The 25,304-nt window shown below is 55.8% G+C and overlaps 1 protein-coding gene across 1 annotated transcript; it reads right to left on the bottom strand.

Annotated features, from left to right (window-relative positions):
• Nucleotides 1-214: 214 nt before the first annotated feature.
• Nucleotides 215-24,486, bottom strand: RPH3A (rabphilin 3A). Its single transcript, XM_059827763.1, has 20 exons — nucleotides 24,410-24,486; nucleotides 23,520-23,534; nucleotides 22,841-22,984; nucleotides 14,131-14,260; nucleotides 13,759-13,845; nucleotides 13,074-13,239; nucleotides 12,589-12,624; nucleotides 10,123-10,275; nucleotides 8,416-8,508; nucleotides 8,179-8,238; nucleotides 7,886-8,107; nucleotides 6,725-6,804; nucleotides 6,166-6,240; nucleotides 4,853-4,962; nucleotides 4,131-4,257; nucleotides 3,559-3,615; nucleotides 3,217-3,368; nucleotides 1,352-1,433; nucleotides 715-811; nucleotides 215-345 (listed from the first exon to the last, which is right to left on the bottom strand). The coding sequence occupies exons 1-20, from the start codon at nucleotides 24,484-24,486 to the stop codon at nucleotides 215-217; spliced, it is 2,094 nt and encodes a 697-aa protein (XP_059683746.1).
• Between the last annotated feature and the right edge of the window lie 818 nt (nucleotides 24,487-25,304).

The following is a 25,304-nucleotide window of genomic DNA, read 5'->3' as shown; positions in this document are numbered from 1 at the left end:
ACCAAAGGAAGTGAATACAAAAAGATCTGGGGTAGTTTTCAGGCGGAGGTGAGGACAGGGCACAGAGGATGCTTGGAGGAGGCAGAAGAGCATGGCTGCCCTGGGACCAGAGGCGTGTAAGCAAGGCATGACTGCGCTGGAAGACGGACATCAGAGATCTACAGGGGCTTGGCAGAGGACGGGCCGTTTGGGGAGGTTCGGGCAGCGGCTCCCTTTAATCACTGGCAACGTGGTTCTCGTTTTGGAGGGTGTGCCAGCGTTCAATCTTCTTGTCCTTGTTCTTCAAGCATTCATACCAGTGTTTCAAGCGCTCCCCCTTAGCCGTAATGCCAAGCTGACAGCCGCCTGGAAGAAAGAGAAGAGAAGAGACATCATATTCAGAGATGATGCTGATGTTCTAGTAAACCATTTCCATGGGGACAGACCCCACATTTGGGGCATTTCTCTCCACCTCCTGGATTTAAAATGTAGTGGAAACAACTAGAGCTGCTCTGCCTGCACAGAAGACCCCACGGGACGCTGCAGATGGGGCAGTGCAGTGGGTGTACTGTATCTGATGGCCTGACACAAGCGCCCGACCAACCTGCATGGTCCCACCTCAAAGCTCAGCCTGGGGTTCCTCCCAGGGCAGGTGACCTACGCGTCCCTCCCGTACAGCGAGCCCTGTATCGGGCATCAAAACCACACCCCAGAGCGCAGAGACTTGCTGCTCACCGATGTAATCATTCGATTTTCCGATGTCGTAATCCCAGACAGAGATGTCCAGTGACTTCTTGGCCAGATCGCTGTGTTTTATATCATAGAAGAACTCCTGCAGAAGGAGAACACCCACGTCACCCCAAGCGTCCCAGGAAAATACACCCGGAAAACTGCAGTTAAGGAATTGCAAATGATCTCTCTGTACAGCCTGAAGTCAAAATCCAGCGCGAGGATGTTTAAAATACACTAATGAGGAGCAAACGCTCCTTGCCTGCGGCACCTCTCCTCCCAGGATCACAGCACGCTGCACAAACCCATAAGCTGAGCTCACCCCCTGTATCTAAGTGAGCGCTTTGCCGGTGTCCCCAGTGTCCCCCCGGGGATGCTCGTCCCACCCAAACCCCCCGGCTGGGGTGACACGGCGTTGGCAGCACAGGCAGCAGGGAGGTTTCCGTGTGTACCGGTGCTGCCTGGCACTGAACTGGTGAGAACTCCCGCGGCAAAGTCATTCCTAAAACATTCCCAGGTGCCGAAAGGGGAAAGGAGGCTGAGCGAGGAACCGAACCTCGGGGAGACTGCCTTCCGCCTCCTCCGCACAACATAGTAATTGGCTAAATTGATTTAATAACATAAAAATTAGGTCTCTCCTTACCTCATTAAACTCAGGATTCAATGTTTTCTTCTTAATCTGTGTCTTGTGCTTGGCCTTTTTTCCCATGTCAGGTTTCAGCCAACTGGGGGCAACAGAAAACAGCTCAAAACTCAAGTGCAAGAACAGTGTGAGTTTATAAGCTTAAAAAAAAAAAAAAAGTGAGGTTTTGGGCTAGAAAAAAAACCCTGAAGATATTTAAGGCAAAGAAATGGGTTAGCCAGTCCCCCTTCCCACCTTCTAAAATTATCTAAAATAAAAGTAAAATGAGTAAAATCCTGAATACTCTTTTTTTTTCCCCTGGATTGCCAGACGAGACACAGGAAACCATAAAGAGCGCTGAGCTCAGCAGAAACCTTTCTGGGGGAGCACCTCTTGCTCAGAGCAGCTGGGTAACGTTCAGGCACCAGAAAGCGGCGAGCCTGCACACGCGCTCCTGATGTCCTTCCAAACCATGCAATGCTCCCAAGTCTCTTTTCCCCAAGCCATGCTAAAAGTAATGGTTGTGGGTGTTCTACAGAGCAAAAGAGGGTGAGCTCTGCGTTTCGCTGGGGGAACCTGCCGAGGCCGACAGCGGGGAGCAGCCGAAACGGTCAGGGAACAGGGAAAACGAGCAGCCGGGTGGTAGCCAGCAGATGAGGGCAATCGCACGGCCGGTCACCGAGCCTGGCTGCTGGAAAACCCAGCCAAGAACGTGTGAATGCATACAGAGATGGGGAGAAACATGAAAAGAAAAAAAAGAAAAAAGATAAAAATAGCCCATTAGTGTTTAATACCACACAGACTAGTATACCCAGCCAAGGTAGGTTCACTCAGAGAACGTGGGAAAAATTAGGGCTCGGGCTTTGCAGCCTGGCTGCAGACCCAGAACTAAATTGTAGAGTTGGCATTAATTAGATCTGTGTTGGAAGTTGACTTAGAAATGGAAAGCCACCATCTTCTGTTTGTGGGAATGGAGAATATAAAAAAATAAGAGAGCGACTGAGAAGGAAAACTACTCAGTTCCACTCAGCTACAAAAAGATGTGCAAAATGTTCGACACAAGAGTTCTTGAATGACTTTTAGGGAGCATACAGGTTTTTTTCCTGAAGGCAAAGAGAAAACAGCGATGAAAACCCATCTGCAGCCACAACTGCGACCAGGAAAGACTGCAGGGTCGTCTCCGTGTTGCAGTTTATGAGGTTTGAGTTAAAACGATCTTATTCCCCCATGTTCGCAGAAGCCACCCGACCATCGCCGCTCCCCCATCACCTGCCTCCGCAGCCGAGAACGTTGCTGCTTGAGGAGACCCGCTCCCCGTCGCAGCAAGGCATCACCGGCACGAACTGCAGCAACCACCACTGTCCGTATTGATGAAGCCAATTTGTTTGCAGCGGAGACGTGGTACGGGACAGGGACAGGGACGCAGGGCAATCCCTGGGCTCCCGGCTACAACCAGCACGTGGGTTTATGGGGCAGCAAGTGGGGCACGTGCTCCTCGTCACGCATGGAGGGACAGCAAGCCACCCCTGCCCTGCAGGCACGGTGGGTCCTGGGAGAAGGACCCCTTATCCTCCAGCTCTGCAGCTATGGGGTGGGTGTTGGGTCTGGACGTTTGGGAACCTACGGCGAGCGGACGGACCTAAGGGCTGGGTCAGTCTCACCTAGCTTCAGCCATGGCAGGGGCACTCAAGCAGAGCGTTACCACCTTGCACAGGCATTGCCGGTGGGCAGCTCAGCCTTGCACGAGGTCTCAAGATGCTTTGGAAATGCTCTCCTCTCTCCAGTGGTTTTGGAAGGAGCTCTCGGAGCGTCAGCTACTGCCCAAGGACAGCGGCGGCTCCATCACCACGCTCCACGACACTACGCCAGCCCCAGCTCCCACTTACAGTTTAACAAAAGGGTCTGAGTAGCCGTTGGCATCCATGGCTGCTAAATGCACGCAGCGTACGATGCCGACAATCAAGCCGCCCTGCTGGGTGCTGTACATGAGGGACACGAGGATCTTCCCACGCTCCTCCACATCCCCACCACGATCTACCTGCAAGAGGAAGTGACCAGAGATGGAGACACGGGCCTGAGCAAAGATGACGGTCAACTGCAGAGCAGATGAGACAAGATGGATACAAGGGAACCTTGTATCCCCACGAGGGAGGAAAAAAGAGGGGCTCGTACATGAGAGATGGTGGGTGAATCATGCACAGAGCATGTCATCCTCCAAGGACTCTTACCTCCTCTTCGTACAGTGCCATGCCACGGGATGAGCCGGTTGTTCCAGCACGCTTCATCTTCGATGGGGAAGGGAAAAAGAGAGTGCCATGAGTGACCACAGCTGGGAGAGGCACCATCCTACAGCAAAAACACCCCTGGGAGCCCAGCCCAGCTCTTTAGCTGGCCTCAGGAGTGGAAGGGGACTCAGGTACGTTCATCTGCTCCATCAACCTCCACCTCAGCAGACTCGGCCCCCAGCGCTGGGGAGCAGAGCTCAGGGATGGAGCAACCTGCCCTCTCCTCCACAGTGACATACATCAGCATAGGCTGGCAACGCCAGCAGATCTGTGGCCACCGGGGAGGTCCCCGGAGCCACTTCCCCTGGATTCCCACCACGCTCTTATCTCCTGGCCTTGACGTGTCACATCGGCCCAGGCACGGGTGGAATCCAACTCCGAAAGATGCCAGTGAGGTCAGGCACCTACCGCTCTCGGCTGGTTCCAGCTCCAAGCTCAGCACTAGCTCCCTCACACGCCATTTGTTAGCAACCTCCACGTTAATGGTAGCAGAAAGAAATTTCACAGAAACTCACTGGTATTACTCTCTCCAAGCAGATGTTGAAGTTCTTTTTCTGATTGGCTTTGAGTTTTTTCAAGGAAACTCTAGTTTCGCCAATAAACTCATTGTGGCCAAATTTGTCTTCGTCACACACGGAGATCCTGAAGGGAATAGGAAAGGCAAACATCAGGCAGGCTGGAGCAGTAGCTGACTCCGGAGCACAAAACCACTCCTGCAAGGGCATTACTCAGAGGGTGGCCAAAGCAAAGCACCATCAAAGCCTTCATCCATCCCTCTCTCCTCTGACCAAAGCAGTCAGAAAACCAAAATTCTGTTTTACCAGAAAAATCAACTATTTTTAATATGTGCTCTGCGATGAGGCAAGAAATCAAAAGGTGGAAGTTTCCTACAGGAAGGAAGTGCCAAAAATTTTATAGACATCTAAATGTTTTGCTGGGACACAGATATGCAATACAAAAATCTCTATGCTGAGAAGAATAATAGTAATGCCAATAATTTAATATTAAATGACAGGGTCAAAATGCCTTTCTTTCTTTTTTTTTTTGACCAAAATCACCAAGTTCATGTGAAGGATGCTGATTTTGACCAAAACCTCTGCATTTCCAGGTGCTCTATCAACATCTGCACTTAGCTGCCGGTGCCCTCCTGAGGAAGGCTGGCTTGCGACGCTCCGTGCGAGGAGACCCACGTTCCCCATCCCACCATACCGCGGGATACCCCGGCTCCTCTGCTTGCCTGAGGGTTTTCCTTTGCATGTCCTCATCTGTGATGCCGTGGTACACCAGGGTCTCATTCCACACGGGGTTACGGGTGTTGCGCAGCGTCTTCGTCCTCAGCTTATTTGACTATGGCATCAAAACAAAACACGGCATCATTACACCCCTGAACTCCTCCCAACCTACATTTCAGCTCCTGGCAGAGGAGTGTAAATGAGACACTCCATCACCTCTGGCTCACAAGATGTGTTTTGACCGGGGCACAGAGGACTCTGCAGGATGTCACCACTGCCTGCTGAGGCTGTCGCACCCGTGAGCCACCAACTCCAGGTGAGCATCACCGACCCAACAAGGCGGACCTTTATGCAAGCACCGGGGACTCTGCCACCTGCAGTGGCCAGGGCAGCCTTCACCGCCCGGCTTTCTTCGCTGTCTGGGGTCTACTCCCTCAAGGACACTTGTACAAGAAAAAGTTGCACAGGGCAGGCTGTGCGGGGCTCGGGGAATGGCTCTTGTGGTCTAATGGAGATGTCAGCTTGGGAAACGAGGAGCTCTGTCACTTCTTTATTGTCTTTCACAAACACATGTGCAAAATAAAAAATTAAAAGAAAGATCAGCAAACAAGAGAGCAATAGAAATCAAAGCAATTCCCAAGATCACACCACCTTGATTTACTCTGCACAAGACCAGAAAGCCCCCACACATAAAATAAACCTGTAAATATCAATCCAGCATTTTTTTATCCGTTTTTTCCCCTTGTTTTACACTTAGTTCCTCTGAGCAAAACTCTGCTGCAGGAAAAGAGCATTGCAGCACCCGAGCAATGAGCCAGCACCCCTTGGGCATCGGGCCAGCGGTGGTCATCCCTTCCTCAAAGGTTTCCCCACCGAGATTAGCTTAGCTGGGCTGGGGAGTGAGATTTCCAGGGCTTTCTTTGATGGGGGAGAGTCAATTTACTCAGTGGTTATTTCTTCACAGCTCTAGTGAGAATATGCTGCAGCTTCAAAGCAAACAGATCCTTCAAACTCCGGTAATAATCAGATTTTGCGTCAGGTGTTTTGCGATGCATTAACAGCGTCACCTCCTCTGGAGCTCCCCTCCATCCCTCAGCAGATCCCTGTCTACAGGATGAGCTGTTCCTCAGGTACGGGAGAGCATCTGCAAGCATCACCACTTTTCAGAGATACCTCCCACATAAAATAGCGGCGGTGAGCGACTCGGCGGAGAAATCAAGGGGAGAAAGTCTGACTCAAGTTAGGGACCTCAGGGGGCTTTGAGAAACCTCTGCTCCATCCCCAGCCCAAAAGGCACCCAAACCAGGCAAAGCCCCACCTTGCTGGCTCCAGGCAAGAGGTGCAGCTTGACGTAGGGATCCGCCAGCCCGTTTGAGTCCATTGGCTTTAAGCCCTAAAAGAGAATGAAGAAAACACAGTGCTTGAGTCCCCCTTAAGCAGAGCCAGGGAAGAGAAAGAGCCACCCATGAAGCAACTCAGTAAAGAGAAAATATGTTGGGCAAGCCAACCGCCTCGTCCTCTGCCCTGAGCACACGCGGGTGCCACGACGTGCTGAAACATCAGACCCACTCAAGGAAAAGCCCCACAGACCTCTCAGACCCGCTCGAGGAAAAGCCCCACAGACCTCTCAGACCCACTCGAGGAAAAGCCCCACAGACCTCTCAGACCCACTCGAGGAAAAGCCCCACAGACCTCTCAGCCCCGCTCGAGGAAAAGCCCCACAGACCTCTCCTTCCCAGCCAGGAGCGGCAGTGCCACGGGGCTGGGCTGGGTCTCCCGGGGGAGCGGCCACGCTGCTCCCAGCCCATTGCACCAGGCGAGCTGGGAGCCAGACAGCCTTAAATCGGTGAAAGAAGGGGGAAAAGGGGAGCACTCACTTTGGCCTTGATGAGGGTGCAGTGCAGGGAGCTGTTCTCCTGGTCGTAGAGCAGGCTGAACTCCAGCGCTCCCAGCGTAGCTGACAGCGAGAGAGAGGAGGAGGAGTTGGAAATTAAAATCCCAGCCAATAACTGTGTTTAATAAGCCCTGATTAGTAATAATTAGAAAGATTTGTGGCTCAAGTGTAAAAGCCGTTTAATGCATGTGCTTCTGCGCCGGCCAAACTGTCAGACAGAAATCCAGCCAGATTCACCAGCTCCCGTCGTCAAAGCTTCACAAAGCTGGAACTGCCCAGGGTACAGGGAGGGCAGCCTGAGGCTTTTGAGCTGATTTTAATATTTGCCAGGCAAAGGAGGAGGTAACGGCACAAATCCTTCTGTGGGTACAGCTCGAGGAGGCAGTGCCACCCCCAGGACCACCCTGGGAAGGAGTTTCAGCGCGGGTGGCCAGCATGTCCTCCCAAGGTTTGGGGATCAGCGTTCGGTCCCCGTTTTGACCTGTTTGGAAAGCAGCTCACGGTTGTCTTCACGTGCTCACCAGGCAAAGATCCCAGGGATGAAGAGCTAGCACAGAACCTCAGCTGGGTCCATCTGCTCCTATCCGAGCGCAATATCCACACCCGCTCCTGGCCCAGCACAGCTCTTCCCATCCTGGGTGGGAACAGGGGAAATACCACCCTGCCACGGATGCTCACCCACATGCAGCAAATTCCCTCATTAGGGAACGACTGAGCACCGAGATCTCACGGTGTGAAGGTGCTGAAGCCACCAAGTCTTTCCTACAGACAGGTCCGGTGGCATTTCTTGCAGGGAGGGATGCTCTGATGGGAAGAGGCAGCCACCTTCAGGACTCAAATTTGGAAATGGGAAGGTCGTGTGAGCACAGAGCCTAAACCATCATGTGTCAGAGATCAGTAGTTTGGTGCAAAACCGACTGCAGATCTCACGAGCTGCGCTGAACTGACGGAGCAGGGACAGCCTGCGAGACCCTGCCCTGGCGCCGAGCCCCGCAGGGAAGCAGCGTTCCCCGAGGACTCTCCCTGCCAGAGACCCATGACCTTATGGTGCGAGTCACAGTCCCGCAGCAGCCACCTCCTCAAAATTCCGGGTTTCCCAAAGAAACCGCTCCCTTGCCTCCAGACGGGCGCCCCAGATACATACTGCCTTCGTCAGAGTCGTAGCTGTTAGCGTCCTCCTCCTCTTCCTCCTGGGGCGGCTGCCGCAGCGGGGCAGCAGGTGCCGGCGGCATGGCGGGGGGCTGCGGGAAGGCGGGGGGCTGCCGGCCTGGCCTCTCCTCCCTGGCGGGGGGCACGGCGTAGCCCCCTCCTCGCTCCTCCCTGGCGGCAGCACGGGCTGGCTCCGGGGGTCCCAGTGGCGGGCTCGCTGCGGGAGGGACACCGTTAGCCCCCGGCGCGCTCTGCCCCCCCAGCCCCTCGCAGGCGGCCGAATTTTACCTTGTCTCTCCGGGAACCGGCCGGCCGCCCCGGGACCCGGTCTTCCCGCTGCCAGTGGCGCTGGGGACAGATGCATCATTACCGGGGCGTTCGCCTGGGCGAAGCCCTCCATCCCCTCTCCCACCCTCGCACTGTCCCAAGCAGGGGGGGTCCCTGCCCATGGCAGGGCATCGGGATGCCCCCCCCAGGGACAGAGCATCCTGGCTGCATCCCAGCCGCATCCCCATCGCATCCTACCTGGGGGTGCTGCTGGACCGGGACCAGGAGCGGGGCCGGCAGCCGCTGGCGGGGGCGGCCGCGGCGCTTGCAGGGAGTTGGTTCGCTTCACGCCTGCAAGGAGAGGGGAGAATCAGCGTTTTGGGCCCCTGTGCCGAGGAGGGCGTTACAGCCGGAATCAGCCGGGGAAGGGCAGCCGGAAGCAGCCGAGAGGAAAGAGGTTTGGCCGATGGATGGAGGTGGCCGAGATAACGGCTCAAGCCCTGCACGCTTTTGGGGTGAGCGCAGTGGGGAACGGGTGCAGCCCGGGCTGGAACAGGGAGCGCTGCACTTGGGGGACCCCGCGCCGATCCGCCTGCAAAAGAGGGAGATGCAGGAGAGGTGGAACAAGGAGGATGGATGTGGTTGCGGCCAGGCACTGGTCTGAGCTGGAAGGTGAACAAACCCACGAGCATCGCTGCGATGCCCGTCAGAGCCCCGTCCCCCTGCACGCCCGACTGGCAGCGACGCCCCAGGACCACCGCTGCACAGCATCCCCCCGGGGTGCACACACACGCCGGGGCAGCAATGGGGCACGGGTGCACAAGGGTTACCCACCCAAACACGAATTACAACACCAGCTCCCCTTGGGCAGCCCTGAACGCTCCTCTCCAGCTATTACCTAACTATCCTGCCATCGAATATTCCTTTTTTTCCCAAGGAATTAAAGAGGACTTGGACATTTGGAAAAATCTTTTTACAGAGAGAGCGGTGAAGCATTGGAAGGGGCTGCCCAGGGAGGTGGTGGAGTCACCATCCCTGGAGGTGTTCAAGGGACGTGTGGACGTGGCATTGTGGGACATGGTTTAGTGGGCATGGTGGGGTTGGGGTGGTGGTTGGACTTGATGATCTTACAGGTCTTTTCCAACCTTAGTGATTCTGTGATTTTCCAGCTATTTTTAGCATCACCAATTAAATTTGCAAGCTCAGCTCCTAGATGAGAAGCGGTCTCCGCAAGTGCCTTCCCCCTTCTGGAGGCACCTGGGGAGGATCCAGGCCCCGCCGAACACCATCAGCCCCCCGTTCGTATCGCAGCCGTTTACAACGGCTTGGAGCACATCAAATTTTCACGAAACAAGAAACGACATCCCCAGCCAGGCCCCCGCCAGCCAAGCACGGGGCTGACCCATGCTTGCTCCTTCGGCAGCGCCTCGTGGGGCACGTGCCCACCCCGGCAGCAAGGTGGGGGCATAGCAGCATGAAAAACGCTTTACTTAGCGTCCCAACTCAGGTGCATTTCATCTCTGCTTAAAAATAATCTGGTAAGCGCTGAGCCCACTCCTCTCTTTGCTTACAGCTCTCACATCCTGCATGGGGCTTTTCAAATTCACGTACTTCCATGGGTTGTAAGATGTCCCTTTGCAGGGAGAAGCACAGCAGGATCCTGCCTCTCTTCCTGGCACGCAGGGGAAGAACAGGGATCCCCCTCCACACCTCCCCCCAATCCCACCAACACCCCGGACCTCCCCGTCAGCAAACCCCACGGAGCAGTGTAAAACAGCAGGCGAGCGGCGCGGGAAGCAGGCGCTGGTGCTCTGCAACGTGAAATCCCTCAGCATCACTTAGCGCTGCACATCGAGCGGAGACAACCCTCGTACAGCTGCCGGCTTCGTGCTCCCCAGCCCTTTCCTTCCAAGCGCGCAGAAGCACGCACAAGTGCGCAGAAGCACGCGCAAGCGCAGCTCTCACCAGGACTCCTGCTGACCCCGCTCTCGGCAGCGTAGTCACGGCCGTCAGCCTCTCCGTTGGTGTGCTCGCTGCCGCACGGGCCCGGCCTGCCCTCGGCCGGCTTGCGGCCGGGCACTGCGTAGCTCCCCCGGGCAGCCGCCGTCGCGTCGCTGCCTGCGGGGAGAGGGATAAAGGCAGCAGTGAGGCTTGCACCCCGACCGCCCGTCTGTCCCCAAAGCCGACCATGAGAGGAGCCGCCTGGGTGATGCCCAGCCTGGGTGTCAGCAGGAGGAGGAGGAGGAGGAGGATGGAGGATGCCGCTGCGGCATCACCCCCAGAGCACCGGGGACTGCCAGCCATCCGGCACCCGCGGGGCGGCAGGAGGGCTCCGCACCATCAAACCTGCACACGGTGGCCGGGAAAGCCCAAAGGACACGGCAAACCATGGGGACACCAGGAGACACAGAGCCCCCCAGGAAAACAAGGCCAGAGGCACCCGTCAACCAGTCCTCAGCACCCATCAAACCCTTAATGCCATCGCAGCTCCGCGGTCCCCAGGACAGGGGGGATATTTTCTTTTTGCTGATCATCTTCCATTTATTAGCGAGACAACGGTCACAGCTGCCTCTGCCTCTCACTTCCATCCACCCGGCAGCGGCCATCCCAGCAGATAAATCCCAGCCGTGCGCGCCAGGGTGCTGAGACCGCTTCGCGGTGATAAATTGCAACCCACGGACATGATGGAAAAGGTCTCAGCACTCACCTGGCTTGTAGGAGATGCCAGGTATAAATCTTTGCTGTGACATAAATGGGATGTTTATCCTTGGCTGGGCTCTCAGGGTCGCCGGGCACAAGGAGAAAGCGAAACGCAACAGATTGCGGGTGGGGGAGAGGAGGGAGTAAAAATGCTGTGATGCTGAAGAGGAGGAGGAAGGGAAACGAGCATCCACAACCAGGAGCCCCATGGTGCAGAAACAGCAATGCAATAAATAATTTTCCAAGGGAGCTTTAGGAAAATCACGGGCACGTTATAAGCATGCTGATCACCGGGAGGGACCTGCGGAGCCTGACAAACCCTCCCCGACGCGCAGGCGAGCCAGCGGCTTTATCAAAGCAGCCTGTTGCGGGGCTGGGAAGTTTAACAGCACCAGCTACCATCGCGATTAAATAGTCTTAATTAAGTGGTTTCCCCAACTGCTGCTGCGTGGGAAGATGAAGATCATCACTTGGCACAACCGGGCTGGGCACAGCCTTGCCAAGGCTCAGCTGGAGCCCCCGCCGGCACTGTGAGCCCGGGTACCCCCATGGGTATCCCCCCGGGGTAACCCCCCGGGTACCCCAGCCTGGGGCTCGTCCCGACACCAGCACCCAGAGAGCCAGGATGCGTCCCCACTGCAAGCAGTGCTGCGGGGTGGAGGAAGCACGGCTCGGCACAAGGCTGCGCCACCCACCCCGCCTGCCCGCAGCCCACCCAGCACGGAGCGAAGCCCCAGGCAGCCGCGACTCGGAAACCAAACACGGCCCTGGGAACCAGCCGTTAAACCTCCCGTGCACCGACAGCCAGCTGGGTTATCGCTGTCACAACGGACACTGGGCTAAAGGAGGGGTGGGACGGAGGGGACCGCTCTGGGGGGGTGTTGTGTCCTCAGCCCCCACCGCCTCCTCCACGCAGCTGAGGAAGAGGAGGGTTTGCAGCCATTGGGCTGCTCCCAGCCTGATCATCACCCGGCCGGGAGCAGCCGGTGCTGGAGGGGGGTCAGGTAATCTCCTCACTCGATACTCCCATCCTGAACTGTGAGAGCTATTATTCAAAATTAACTCCCAGCCACACGGCTGGTGCTGGAGCAGCGGGAGCCCGACCCCGGCTCCTGTCAGTGCCAGCAGCAGCATCCAGGGGATGCGGGTCCAGAGCAGCGCAGGGCATATATGAGGTTAGAAATTGGTGAGCCCTGGCGAGGAACGTGGCTTCACCCCTGCAAGTGGGAAGCACCGATTGCTGCCGCTTAACGCAGCCCCCTCACCCTGCTCTGGTACCCGCGCACGGCGCAAGGAGCCGGCAGCAAGAGCTTCGGTGGGGGAAACCCATCGTGGCCAGAGCAGAGAGCAGAGCAGCTCGGCTGCTCCGTCCCTCGTCGACATGCGCGAGCCCCCCACGAGCCTCCTAAAGTTTCCACGGGAGGTTTTCTAAGGACTGCCATTAAATAACCAGAAAAACACCTGCCAATCAGCAGCAGGAAACACCACCTACAGAGGCAATTCTGCTCAGCGCTCTAAATTGCAGCGTTTCAGCCCCGGCGTGTGCAGTAGGTGGGGGAGCCCCAGAATAACTCAGTCCCCGCGCGGTGGGTGGCAGCAGCAAGGAGAGGTCCTGCCGCCGCAGCCTCCCGTGGGAAAACACCGCAGGGAAAGGCGGGAGGGAGAGAGGGGGCTCAGCACAGGCGGCACCGAGGCAGCGGCACAGGGGAGGGTGCGAACGCCGGTGCTTACCGTCAGAGTCCTGCTCGGCCGGGGCGTCCGCCTGGCCTTGGGGGCACAAACAGAGCGAGAAGCGGTGAAGCTGCATCCCACCCACCCCGCCAACGCCAACCTGGGATGTGCTGCCACTCCTTCCCCAGGTTTCCTTTTATATTCTTATTTTTTCTAGGCTTCTGCACCACCGTGTTCATACCCAGGTGCTGCCCGAACCCCCGGCTGGGCACCCCAGATCCCCGCCCAGGGCTGCTTTGCTTGGGGACATCCCTGCAAACCCAGCCATCCTGACTTGGATGGACAGCCTGGAGAAAGCCTCAGCAGGCAGCACGGGCAGCAGGGCGATTTCTGCACCCTTTAGAGAACAGGCAGCACCCACACAACTGCTCTGGGTGCTTTTTGCTAGGGTTCACCCTTGCAAACGATGGGGAGGAGACCCAACGCCTCGCTGCCAGGACACCCCTTGCACAGTGGGAGAGGGTCAGCACCCTACTGTCACCTACCTCGAGCGGGTGCACGGACGGGGAGTTTCGGGTCCTGGGCGGGCGGCTCCGACGGGCTGGGCTCGCTCGGGGCTTGGGGTCCCTTGTTCTTGCTGACGGGCATCGGCTGGGGCAGCACTTGCTTGGGCAAACCCTTGAAGAACCAGGCGCCGGAGCGCTTCCACACCTGGGGGGTGCAGGCAGCGGGGTGGTACCCATGTCTCGGGGGGATGCTGGGTGCAGACCTGGCAGCCTTCATCCCCCTGCATCACCGGGGTCTGCCTCCAGCAGCAACACCGAGGACGTGCACCCCCATACCCCCCTGCCCCACAAGCGACCCCACAGCCCGTCCTGCTAATTAATTCACTCTTCCGCTTTTGCACACTGTAGGTGGCAGGTGGCCGATCTCTGGCCACAACAGCCTCTTCAAGCCCAAGACTTTGTTTTAAAATAAAAAAATAATGGTATTTTATATAGAAAACAAGATCATCCTATAAGAACCAGACTCAAGTAGCTGGGCAAGGTTTAATGGCGCTGGGGGACAGGCTGAAAGTCCCTGGGAGCATCCCCCAGTCTGGAGCTGGTCCTGTCTCGGAGGTCTGGCGTGGGGACAGCGCACGGGGTGAAGCCAAGGGTAGGGACCGCGTCCCCGCTCCGGCCCGAGGAACACGCGGGGCAGGGGAAGCGCCCGGACTGCCCCGCTCACCTCCCGCTGCTCGCTGCAGATCTTGCAGAGCCAGATGGCGTGGGGCCGGCTGTTGGTGGTCTCCACCCCGCACTTGGTGCAGACGTTCTGCAGAGAAAGCAAAGCGCCGGATGGCAGGAGGGACACCGCGGCTGCCGAAAGGTCCCACCGCACCAACACCACCCCTCAGGCGTGTGAGGTTAATGAGAGCTCTCCCAGCACAAACGTCGGGGATTGCGGAAACCCCCGGGGAGGTCCCCTTGTGCCACGGGCGGAGGGATGCTGGGCGATCGAAACACACGCCGAAAGATCGAGGTGCCCGTTTTTGCAGCGGGGGGGACGTGTGGGTCCGGGGTGCTGTGCCCGGCAGCGGGGCGCAGGGAGATGCCTCACCTTCTTGCAGTCCTCGCAGACGACGCAGGCGGACCCCCGCGGCCCCAGCTGCTCCCCGCAGAGGATGCAGCGGTTCACCCCGTCCCCCAGCACGCTCCGGCGCATGTCCTCCAGCCGGGTCATGAGTCGCCTGGCAGAAAGGGGACAGGGGCTGTCAGAAAAGTCACCGCGTGGCCGGGGTGCGGGGGTCCCGCTCCCAAGGGGCAGCTGCTGCCTTTGGTCCAGCCGTTCCTTTTCCTGGAGCGGCTCCCAGCAGAGCCCCTCCTCTTCCAGCTATGGGAATGCAAACAGGGGAAAAGACCCATCCCAGGGGACACGTCGGGGTGTTATATTGCCGTATAGCTTTATATTGCATGACTATTAACTTCCACTGACGCCGCCAGAGAGGGGACACTGGCCCCAGCTCCCACATACACACGCATGTATAAAAATCCATCCAAGTCAGCACCTTTGCACAAAGCGGTTTGGCACCAGTGAAGCAGCTTTTTCCCCCAAATCCTTTCCGCCCAGTCCCAGCGACTGCCCGCAGAAGAGCTGTGAGAGGAGATCTTGGAAGGGCTGTGGCAAGAGGACTGAATGAATTAATTAGTTTTCTCATTTTCTAAGAAAAAAAAACCACACCTGTGTATAATTTACTTCGTGGAAATTCTTACCCCTTTGAGCGAAATGCAAAAAGCCCGCTGGAGAACAGGCTATAAAAACACATCTGTTTACTGCAAAGGTGAAAAAAACCTCAGTTAAGCAACTTTGGAGAAACCAGCAGCAGCGAAAACAGTTTGCAAAGCAGGAGCAGGAGCGAGCTGCCTGCTGAGCACCCGAGAGCTGGCGGCGAGTCGTACGCTCAGTTAACCCAGAATCCTGGCCCTAAAAATAGCACCAGGAGGGAAAAAAGGATGCATTATTTATGCCATTCAGCGAGGAAGGAGAAGGAATGAAGAAAGGGAGGAGGAGACCCAAGCCCACCGGAGAGAGCAGCAGCCCCCTCGCCTGCGGGGCTGCCATCCGCTCCCGTGGCAGCCTGACCCAAATCTGACAAAGCCGCTAACACGCCGTGACATAAAAAAAACCCCGACGTTTAAAAGACATTTTCCCACATGTCTGATGACAGCTTCAGATTTATGACAGCTCGGCTGCCAGCACCTTGGAACGGCTCATAAAACCCATCTAAGCTCCCCTCTACATAAGGTGCCTCTGCGGTTGGTCTCTGGCCGCTCGCAGTCCTGCGGACTGCACGGGGAAATGCAACGGCGTTATTGGACATGGGTGCTTGACAAAGGAATAGCAGCGAGAGGGGAAAAATAAAGCGCCGTGGAACACGCAACCTATTCCAGTTCATAAAAGGCCCCATCGGAAACTCGCTGCAGTCAACAGGAGCACCTCGAAGCACTTCATCAGCCGCTGAGTCAAAGTGGGGACGCGGCTCCGTGACTCAGCGTACGTTATCTGAGCAAAGCCGCGGTATTACAACATCTCGTTTGGGTGGAAGATGTCGGCCGTGCCAAAACCCACCGGAGAATTTCCCACTCCTCCCCACACAGGGGCTGATCTCCCCGGGCTCGAGGGCGCTTAGGGCCAAGGCGGCTGCTGATGTGGAGGCAGCTGCTGACGATTATTAACAAACCTGCAGCCCGTTCCCAGCGAGGGGACAGGAAAGCCGTGCCGGGGCTGGGCAGCGGAGCCAGACGGAGCCAGCAGTTGGGAGAAATCGCTATTTTCACAGCTACAGTGTCACCAGACAGCAGATGGGCGAGCTTGCAAGTTCCTTTGGTTTTCATCGCCTGAAGTTTCAGCAGTGACATGACTACGGGCTTCCTAAATACAGCAATTCTGGTTCTCAACCTGAGCTGGTTTGTTTCCTGGACTAAACAGTTTTTGTTGAAAAAGAACATCCTCAGACTGCAGCAAGGTGCTTTAATGCCTTTCCACTTTTCTCTTAATGGGGGAGCTAGCTGCTAGCCTCATTCCCCACTCCGGTGTTATTCCTGAGACGTGCCTGCCTATCTCTGCCCTTGAGCATCTGCTTATGGCTTTGCAGATAATCACAAAGAATCACTACGGTTGGAAAAGACCTGTAAGACCATCAAGTCCAACCATCACCCCAACCCCACCATGCCCACTAAACCATGTCCCACAGTGCCACGTCCACACGTCCCTTGAACACCTCCAGGGATGGTGACTCCACCACCTCCCTGGGCAGCCCCTTCCAATGTTTCACCGCTCTCTCCATAAAGAGATTTTTCCTAATATCCAGCCTAAACCTCCCCTGGCACAACTTGAGGCCGTTTCCTCTTGTCCTGTCACTTGTCACTTGGGAGAAGAGACCAGCACCCACCTCCCCACAACCCCCTTTCAGGCAGTTGCAGAGAGCGATGAGGTCTCCCCTCAGCCTCCTCTTCTCCAGACTGAACACCCCCAGCTCCCTCAGCCGCTCCTCATCAGACTTGTGCTCCAGACCCCTCACCAGCTCCGTCGCCCTTCTCTGGACACGCTCCAGCACCTCAATGTCCTTCTTGGAGTGAGGGGCCCGTAGGTGATTCCAGAGGTGATTTCTTCCTACAGAATAAGTCAGCTGCTAGAGCCATCATCCGCCCTCGGTGCCCTCCCGGGCTCCGTGGCTGATACCCCCTGCTGCAAACAGGGGAGGTCTCAGCAATTCCGAGAGCGCTGCATCATCCCATTAACACCCAGGCAGCAACCAGCATTATCCCGGTTAAAACCTGGAAACTGGCTGTTCCCAAAACGCTTCTTATTTAAATGAAATTAAATGAATCATATCACGGTTGTTCCCAGCCTACATCCCACCACGTACAACGCGGGGTCCCTGCAATTAGCTCCCAACAACAAATATACAACAACATCCAGCTTCTGTCGCAGCACATTGCTCCCACCCGGGCCGAGGAAACATTTTTGTGGCAAAACCTTTCTTTTCCTAGCAGTGCAGCAACATGCACAAGCCTGTACGTTCTGCAATTCCCCGCCCTGTGCCTGCGAGAGCTCTGCTCCGAGAGAAGCAGCTTCCAGTTGGAAATCTGCAAGCCCAAACAAGCTTATTATAGAAACTAGAACAAATGGCACAATCAAAGCAAAAAAAAAAAAAAAAAGAAAAGCCTTTGCCTTTCAAGAGATTCATTATTTAGCTGCAAAATCTTTCCCAGTCTCTCATTTACCAGAAGCAGCTCCTTAAGAGGACTTTTTAACCAGTGGAAGAGCTTCAGCAGTCAGTACACACACCTGTGGCCACTTTCAAACGAAGCACATTTGCCTAATTAAAACATCCATTCAAGCAAGAGAAATTGGGCTCTTTTTTTTTTTCCCTTGATTCAAACACTGCCATGAGAGAACTGTAGAAAAAGTTGAATTTTAAGTCCTGGTGTGAAGCTGGCAGAAAGAGGGGGTACCGCACCGAGACCCACGGGCTGGGAAGCTCCTGCTGAAGGGGATAACTGGGAGCAAAAAGCCCAGGTTTCCCTTCGACTCCATCCAGCACCACCCTACACGCATGCCGGAGCCCCACGCACGGGCTCTTCTCCCACCGCTAACCCATAACCGGAGAGATGCCCTGCTCTTGCCCAGCTAGCAGCCAGGAACAAGCTTTCTGCCTTCCCAAAAGCTTTTCTCTCCCCTAGATATCATTTGTTTCTCATTTTTATTGCATGTAAAATCGCTCTCCCTTGCACGCTCTCCCTTGCACGTCTCTAGGACTACAGCAACATCTTCCTTACCGTTACGCACTTCAAAGCGCCCATCCCTCTGGCCTCTGTCAGACTAATTTCAAAGAGCAGGAAATATGCTTCAAATTCTTAAAAGGGGGGGAGTGGGGGGGAGGAGTAACTGAAGCCGGGGGCAGGGAGCCGGCTAAGCCCGGCACCTGGGAGCATCGCCGGTCCCAGAGACAGCCCTGCGGAGAGGGAGAGCATCCGTCATGTGCCAAAGAAATATGTGTTAGTCACTGATATGAGCAAGATATAAGAACTGGGTGATAACGCTGTATCTGAAATGCTTAGCATCCACCTGAGATGATAACGGCAATAAAACAGTCCCCTGATAATATAATATAATATCTGCCTGGCCCCATAAATACGGTTTGGAAGAGAAAGGCGAGCAGCCCCGGGGCAGCGAGGGCTGGTGGGAGACCCCGGAGCCCGGCGCAGGCAGGGGAAAGGCTTGTGTTTGCAGGAAGACCCACAAACATCTCATCTCGTGATTTCGGGCAGGCGGAGGGTCCCACAGGGCGGCAGCGAAGGCTGAGGGACCGTCTCGGGCTGGGCTGGATCCTAGGTGGGATAGAAACCCGCAGTGCTACGGCATCGGCGTTTTCTCTTGCGCTAGGACCAGAGCAGAGAGGGACAGAGCAGCACTGGCATTAAGCGCTGATGATCTCGGGAAACACGACTTAACAGCGGGGCAGGCACGCAAGACTTTGTCGTGTTTAAATATTCATTGCCACTCTGCAGAAATGAACAGCTGAAGACGTTCCTAATGGGTTTTAAACCGCATCGGGGAGGACATTTGACGCAGCAGACAACAAACTGCTGCACGGCGGCAGGAGAAGGACCCGACCCGCGAGGAAGGACCTGATCCGGGGCACCGCGAGCCGGGCGTCCACCAGCCCCATGTGGGAACGGACTCAGCCCCCGTTTAGGTGGCAAAAAGAAATTCAAGTAAAACACAAAGGAGGTCAAAAAGTGCCTCCAGAATTAAGCACTGGCTTGCCTCCGTGGGGAAATCATGTGCCTTAAAGGGCTGAATATTAAATTAAGGCTAATTTTAATGGTATAAAAGAGACAAGAAAAGAAGCCAAGCTACAGATTAAAGAAAACGTAATTAAAATCAGAAATTAGAAGTAATTTTCTTCCCATACAAGTGCACAGGTAACTGAAGGTGAAGCATCATTTGAGCTTTTACAGGTCGACTTTCAAAGCTCATCCTCCGCGGAGAGCCCTCACTACGGAGGGAGGATGCCCGAGGAGGCCAGGGGGATGTGCGCATTTCAGAGTATCCCGTTCCGTGCTAGTGCATCACTCCAGGTGCTTGCTGCCTCCCGTGATGCGTTACAGGAGGGTTGTGATTTTGCAGGCTCATCCCAGCCTCAGAAATAAGAAAGGAGGGGGTTTTGGGGGGGGAAAGAAACAAAACCCCACAAAAATTCAAGAAGCACATGAGTTGTCTTCTGGCCATGTCTCTTCTAGAAGCTGGCATCTCAGGAGACACTTCTGTCTGCCTCCAGCAACCACCCTGCCCTTCCCGGCCCCTATTTTTATTTTTGTGTTGTCTGAACACGAGGAAGAAAATACGAGACTGTGGTCCCCAGAGAGCATCTCTGCTGCTGGCCACCGAGGTTAATGACTTAATCCCCTGTGACTTCAGCCATCTGCTCCAGCGCTACGCATGTGTCATCCCAGCAATAAGCAGCCAAACTAAAATGCAATCCTGCTTGATAGCTGGTCCTCTTGGAGGAAAAGCGAGGGGCTGTGACCCACAGGGAGACAGTCCAACCATCGCACTTTGAGAGGGGACTGGAGGAAGGGAATAGCTGCACCCTGGCAGGGGCACGGCCAGATCCAGGAGCGATGTGTCACGTCACCCCTGGGAGAACGGGCTCCGTGCCGCAAGGCGCTCTCCAGAAATGGCAATTTCTAACTTTGGACGGTTTAAGATATTTTCCTCGATGCCGAGAGCATGATGGACCTCATTAGGCAGCAGAGCAGACTCAGCGGGTTATTGATGGCACCCAATTAAAGGTGCATAACGGAGCGAATTAGTGCCTGCAGGTGCTCCCACATCAGCTGGGAGGAACGGGCTCCTCGCGGACCGCAGCTGGAGCATCACCGCCGCCACCGGAGCGTCACGGCAGGAGAGAGCCCAGAGCCGCCGCAGGGACCCCCCAGGCACAAGCCCAGGCCAAGCGGGGAGGGAGAAGGGACGAGAACAGATCCGTCCCTGCCGCAGGTCCGCTTCACCCTCTGAGCCCTTTGCCCGCCGCCTTTCAGCCCCTGTGCCCCTAAACTGGCCCAAAAGATTATCCTAATCCCCAGGCAGTTGTAAAGTCCTTCGTCAGCTCACGCCCAACACCCTCTTGCTGTATTGCTGTTGAAGATGATTTCAGCTCCTATTATCCTTCTCCGTGCTATGAGACAACGAACCAGCAAAAAAAACCAACAAGCCACCAAAGTGTCCCCGTCCTACAATCCTCATCAGCATCCAGATCACGTATCCCGCGGGCCTCCATCCACCCCCGGTGCTAAAAATACTCTTTCGCTAGATTAATTTGAGCTGGGTTTGACATGAAGTCCGATTCCACAAACATCTTCTCAACAAGCAGCATCGATTTGTTCTCACCCTGCCCCGGCCGGCCGAGGTAAGGGGCTCGTGGGACGACGGATGCGGGAGAGGGGACACGAGAGGGCAGGGGATGGATGGCACTAAGTCAGGAGGGACTCCACGGCACGAGGAGGTCCACCTGCAGCCAGGTAGACCTCATGATCTACAGCTGTAGACTTCATGATTGCTCAAACACACCCACTTATTAAGACAACTCCAAGTATTTTCCGCATGTTCCCCCTTTGGAAGGCGCATTCACTTCATGTAAGCTATTCTTTAATCAGCTAAACCCAGGTTTTTAATGGATCTGCCTTCTTTTCCCATTACAGGACTAGAAAACCACAGAAAATCAGGCTTTCCAGGGGCACGTCCCTAGAGCAGCCTCTCCGACCGAGGGACATGATCACAACCGCTGCGTGCCCGCCAGAGGCCAGCCTGGCAAACCCGGATTATTTTGTAATATAAGGAGCTGTTCTGGATAACGTCCGAGCAGCTCCTGAACGGGTGATTCTGTACGAGACCGATATAGACGCTGTCCCATATTTCTGTAGCTGCACATCCTACAGCTCTTGTTGTGCAAGCCAACAAACACAAAGGAGTTGGCAAGGCTCCTGCTACGCCTACATGCAGGAGGCAAATCAGCTGTGACTGCACATCCGCCAGCTTTCCCAAGCTCTTCTCCGAGTACGGCACGAAGTCCTCCGCCCGGCTTTTTCATGAATGAGGACGAGAAACCTCCTCCGACTCGGCTAACGAAGGTAAAAGGGAGAGTTTCTGCAGGTTTGCAAACAGCTGCAGGAACGCTCAGTGCAAAAAAAATAATAAATATCTCTCCCCCACTGCTGAAGTTCATTTAAGCACAATCCAAAGAACATCACGTTTGAGAGTAATTCTTACCAGGCTGCAGATGGGCAAAGCTGGGGAAATGCTGCTTGTAAGCACTTTTCGGGAATGAATCACCACCATTCATAGCTACTTTCACCCGGTTTCTGCCAGCAAGCTGGCAGAGGAAAGCGTTGCATGTCGTAACGCGGGGCAATGCCAGCCAGGGAGCCACCCCGAGCCCGTGGGAGCAGCATCCATGGGGCACACGCCGAGCCCCAGGCAGCACAAACAGCTGCCGTCGAGATGATACCTGCTTAACTTCACCAACCCGCTCCTAACAAAGTCTTTCTAAAAACGAGTAAATAAATCCACCACTTGGGAGGCCACGGGCTGCGGCCACCGAGGAAGACCGCGTGCTGCAGCTGGAGCACCCCGTGCCTGCACCGCAAACGCACGCTCAATATTTAAGGGTTATTAAGCAGCTGGGGTGACGGATTAAAGCTCCGGCTGCAGCGTGAGGCTTTGCGGGTGCAGGCAGGTCCTCTCCGCGTTTCCCCAAGCAGCCGCCCCGGAGGGCCACGCGCCTGTTTGCTGAGCAAAGCTGTCCCCGAGCTACGAGAGGGGCTTTGACGTTCTCCGAGGCAGCGGAGAGCACGGTGCCTGCCTGGGCCTGAGCGTTTTCCCTGCAAGGAACAAAAAACGCAGTCGATGCTTAAGCTCAGCAAGAATAAAATGCTCCTCTGTAATGAAAAAAGGCATGACGCCTGACAAACGGGATTATAGAGATCCCCTCCGGAAAACCATCCCCAGCACAGCAAGTCGATACCTAATTATGAGCATTATTTCGCCTGGCACCTTTGCCCAGGCAGGGTAGAGATGCAGTAAAAGCAAACACGGGCACTTCTTGCCCTCTGCTCCACCTCGGCACCGGGGACGCCCGCAGCACCCGCCAGCGATCGGGGGTACCCCACCACGGATGCGCTTGGGGCAGCGCCAGCACCCGCAGCCCACCCGGGAGCTGGTCCCAACACATGGCTGGGCATCACTCAGACCTATCCAGCTTCACAGACAGCTCATTTCTGGGTGGTAGGAGTGATTAACCGCCGGGACACGCGGCTGGAGGGAGTGACGGATCCGTCTGTATTCCCAAAACAAGACAAAACACCTTTTAGTGAGCCGCGGCTTTGCCGGCGCTCATGGGTGCTTGGGCTCAGGACTGGGTGAGCAGCAGCAGCTTCACTCCCCAAAATGAGATGTTATTAATGATCCCTTCTGGATCGAAAAAAAAAAAAATTTAAAAAAAATAAAAATCAATGCGACTATAAATTCTCGGTCCAGAACGCAGCGGCACGCTGAGCAGCTCCCTCCCCTGCTTACGGGTTCCTCCTGGCCAAGGACCAACGCCGGCTCAAAAAGATCCCCCGCAGGCTCCCTTTCAGGAGGAAAACTGCAGTGCAGTAGCTGCTGCCCAGGAAAGCAGCCAAGCGAGCGCCTTCCCCCCCCGGGCACCGGCGAGGCGCGGGGTCCCTCCCGTCCCGCCAGCACGGTGCCAGCACCGCCTTACCCGATGCGCTCCTGCTCCATCTCCTCCATCTTCTCGGCCCGGGCGATGACTCGGTTGATGATCTCCTTCTCCTCGTCCGTCAGCTCCTCGCTCTTGCGCTGCCGGTCGGGCTGGCCGCCCCGCGCTGCCCAGCCGGTGGGGAGCCTGCGGGGAGAGGGGGGGCCAGGGCTTCGTCCACGGGTCGTGTCTGTGCACGCACATGTGTGTGTGCAATCGCACGTGTGTGCGGGCAATAGCCAGGCACCGATTCCCAAGCCCAGGGAAGAAGGGGTACGATATGCCTCCATCCTCCAAGCTCTCTCCTAGCAGGAAGCCTGCAAATGGCCCCCACCCACCAGGTTGAAGCTCTTATTTCCATTTTGGTGGAGTTTCATATGGAAACACTTGTTTCATATGGAGAAAACCCGATTTCCTTTTCAAAAATATTCTCATTATTTCCACATTAAGCAGTCACTGGCCATGCAGATGGTCTAAAGACCTTTCCTGGGTCTTTCCCCCCTGGGCTGAGCAGACCTGCACGGTCTTAAACCTTAAAATTCATTAAAACCCTGTGCAACGCTTCCCAAAATTAATTGTTTTTTTCTTGCATCCAGGGCAAGGTTTTTCCTGGTCTCTCAAGACAGTTAGAGTAGCAGGCAAAGAGCAACAGGCAGAAAAAAAAAGCAAGCAAGATACTTACTGCTCCTTCTCGCTGCTGGGAGGCACAGGGAAAGAGAGGGAACAAGGATTAGGTGAGAGAAGGGACGAGGACAGCTCAGCCCGGGCGCAGCCAGCTCTCTCCCTGCCTTGGGGGAGACGGTCCCTGACAGCGTGTCCCTCTCCGTGTATCCCTGCGGCTCCTCTAAAGTGGAGCAGAGCAGTGAGCTCTGAACACGAGCTTCACCCAGCCCCTGCATTGTCCGGGCACCCAAACCCAGCACCCATCCATGGGTGCCGCCACCACCCATCCAGCCGGGATAGAGACCTGCCACATGGTGGGATGCGGCATCACCCTGCACGGCGGCCGTGTTGGAGGGCGTCAGGACAGAGGGACGGGGGTGCGTGCACATCCGTGGGTCCATCCCCACCACCCTTCTACAATTACCCGAAAGGGGGTTGTGGTGAGGTGGGTGCTGGTCTCTTCTCCCAAGTGACAAGTGACAGGACAAGAGGAAATGCCCTCAAGTTGTGCCAGGGGAGGTTCAGGCTGGATATTAGGAAAAATGTCTTTCCTGAGAGAGCGGTGAAGCACTGGCAGAGGCTGCCCAGGGAGGTGGTGGAGTCACCATCCCTGGAGGTGTTCAAGGAACATGTGGACATGGCACTGCGGGACATGGTTTAGTGGGTGTGGTGGGGTTGGGGTGATGGTTGGACTTGATGATCTTACAGGTCTTTTCCAACCTTCGTGATTCTGTGATTCTCAAGGGGTTCAGGAGGCAACACGGCAAAGTGTCCCCATCCAACCAGTGCAAATTCAATTCCCAATGTCCCCAGAGGAGGAACCGGGGTGGCTGTACCCGTATCCCCTCCCACCCCCGGGGACTCTCCTCCCTCCCGCACCAGCGGCATTCCCCAGCCCTCTCCTCTCACCCAGCCCGGAGAGACATGGTCCTGTCGCTGGGGCACATCCACCGGTCAGAGCTGCCGCCCACCACCGCGTCGGTCATCGCTGGCTGCCGAGGGGACCCGGGGACCCGCAGAGCGAGTTTGGGCACACCGGTGCTCCGCCGATGAACGCCGACTCAGCACGGCCGGGAAGTCAACAACTTTGCTTGTCTGTCTGCCCGTGCTCTCGGATAGCAGCGATGCGACGAAGGTAACCTGGTGCTTTCAGCCAGGCTGTAGGAAAAAAAAAAAAACAAAATACCCACAAAATCACGCCAGGCAGGGCTTTATTTTTGGCATTAAGAGGAGTGGGAGCAGGGAGAGGAATAGGAACGTCGCTTTAGTTGCTGTCCCGATATCATGCATGAGACGCAGGAGCCTACAACCACCGCCCTCCCAGGAGGGCAACACAGCCGCGCTCAGCGCAGATGTAATTAATGAGATACCCGACCTCACATTAATTATGAGGCTTCAGAGCTGGGAGGGAACAGGATGTTTCCGTTTCAGAGAAAAACCTACAAACCAGGAAACTTTCCGCCCAAAACCCAGCACGCCTCACTGTCCTCCCCCAAACCACAATCCCTCTGGAACAAAACTCCTCCTTTTTCATTTTTGTTTACTAAAGTTGTTGCAGAAGGAAACCTGGAGGGGCACTGAAGGAGGATGTGGCAACAGGACCCGAAGATGATAGTCTGTCTACTCATCTCCAGAAGATTCATCAAAAAGGGACCTTCCCAAACTCTTCTCCTTCCAGCAAAACTGACAGTTTTTATTAAAAAATAAATTGATGTAAAATTCAGACCCTGAGAGCTTATTTCTCCCCGTCTTCTGGGGGTGTTTTCCCCCTCCACCCGCTGCGTGGGGACGGGGACTGGGTGGC

The sequence above is a fragment of the Gavia stellata genome, chromosome 21 (genome assembly GCF_030936135.1).
Source record: "Gavia stellata isolate bGavSte3 chromosome 21, bGavSte3.hap2, whole genome shotgun sequence".
Classification (NCBI taxonomy): domain Eukaryota; kingdom Metazoa; phylum Chordata; class Aves; order Gaviiformes; family Gaviidae; genus Gavia; species Gavia stellata.
This window is presented reverse-complemented; position numbering and strand designations above follow the sequence as displayed.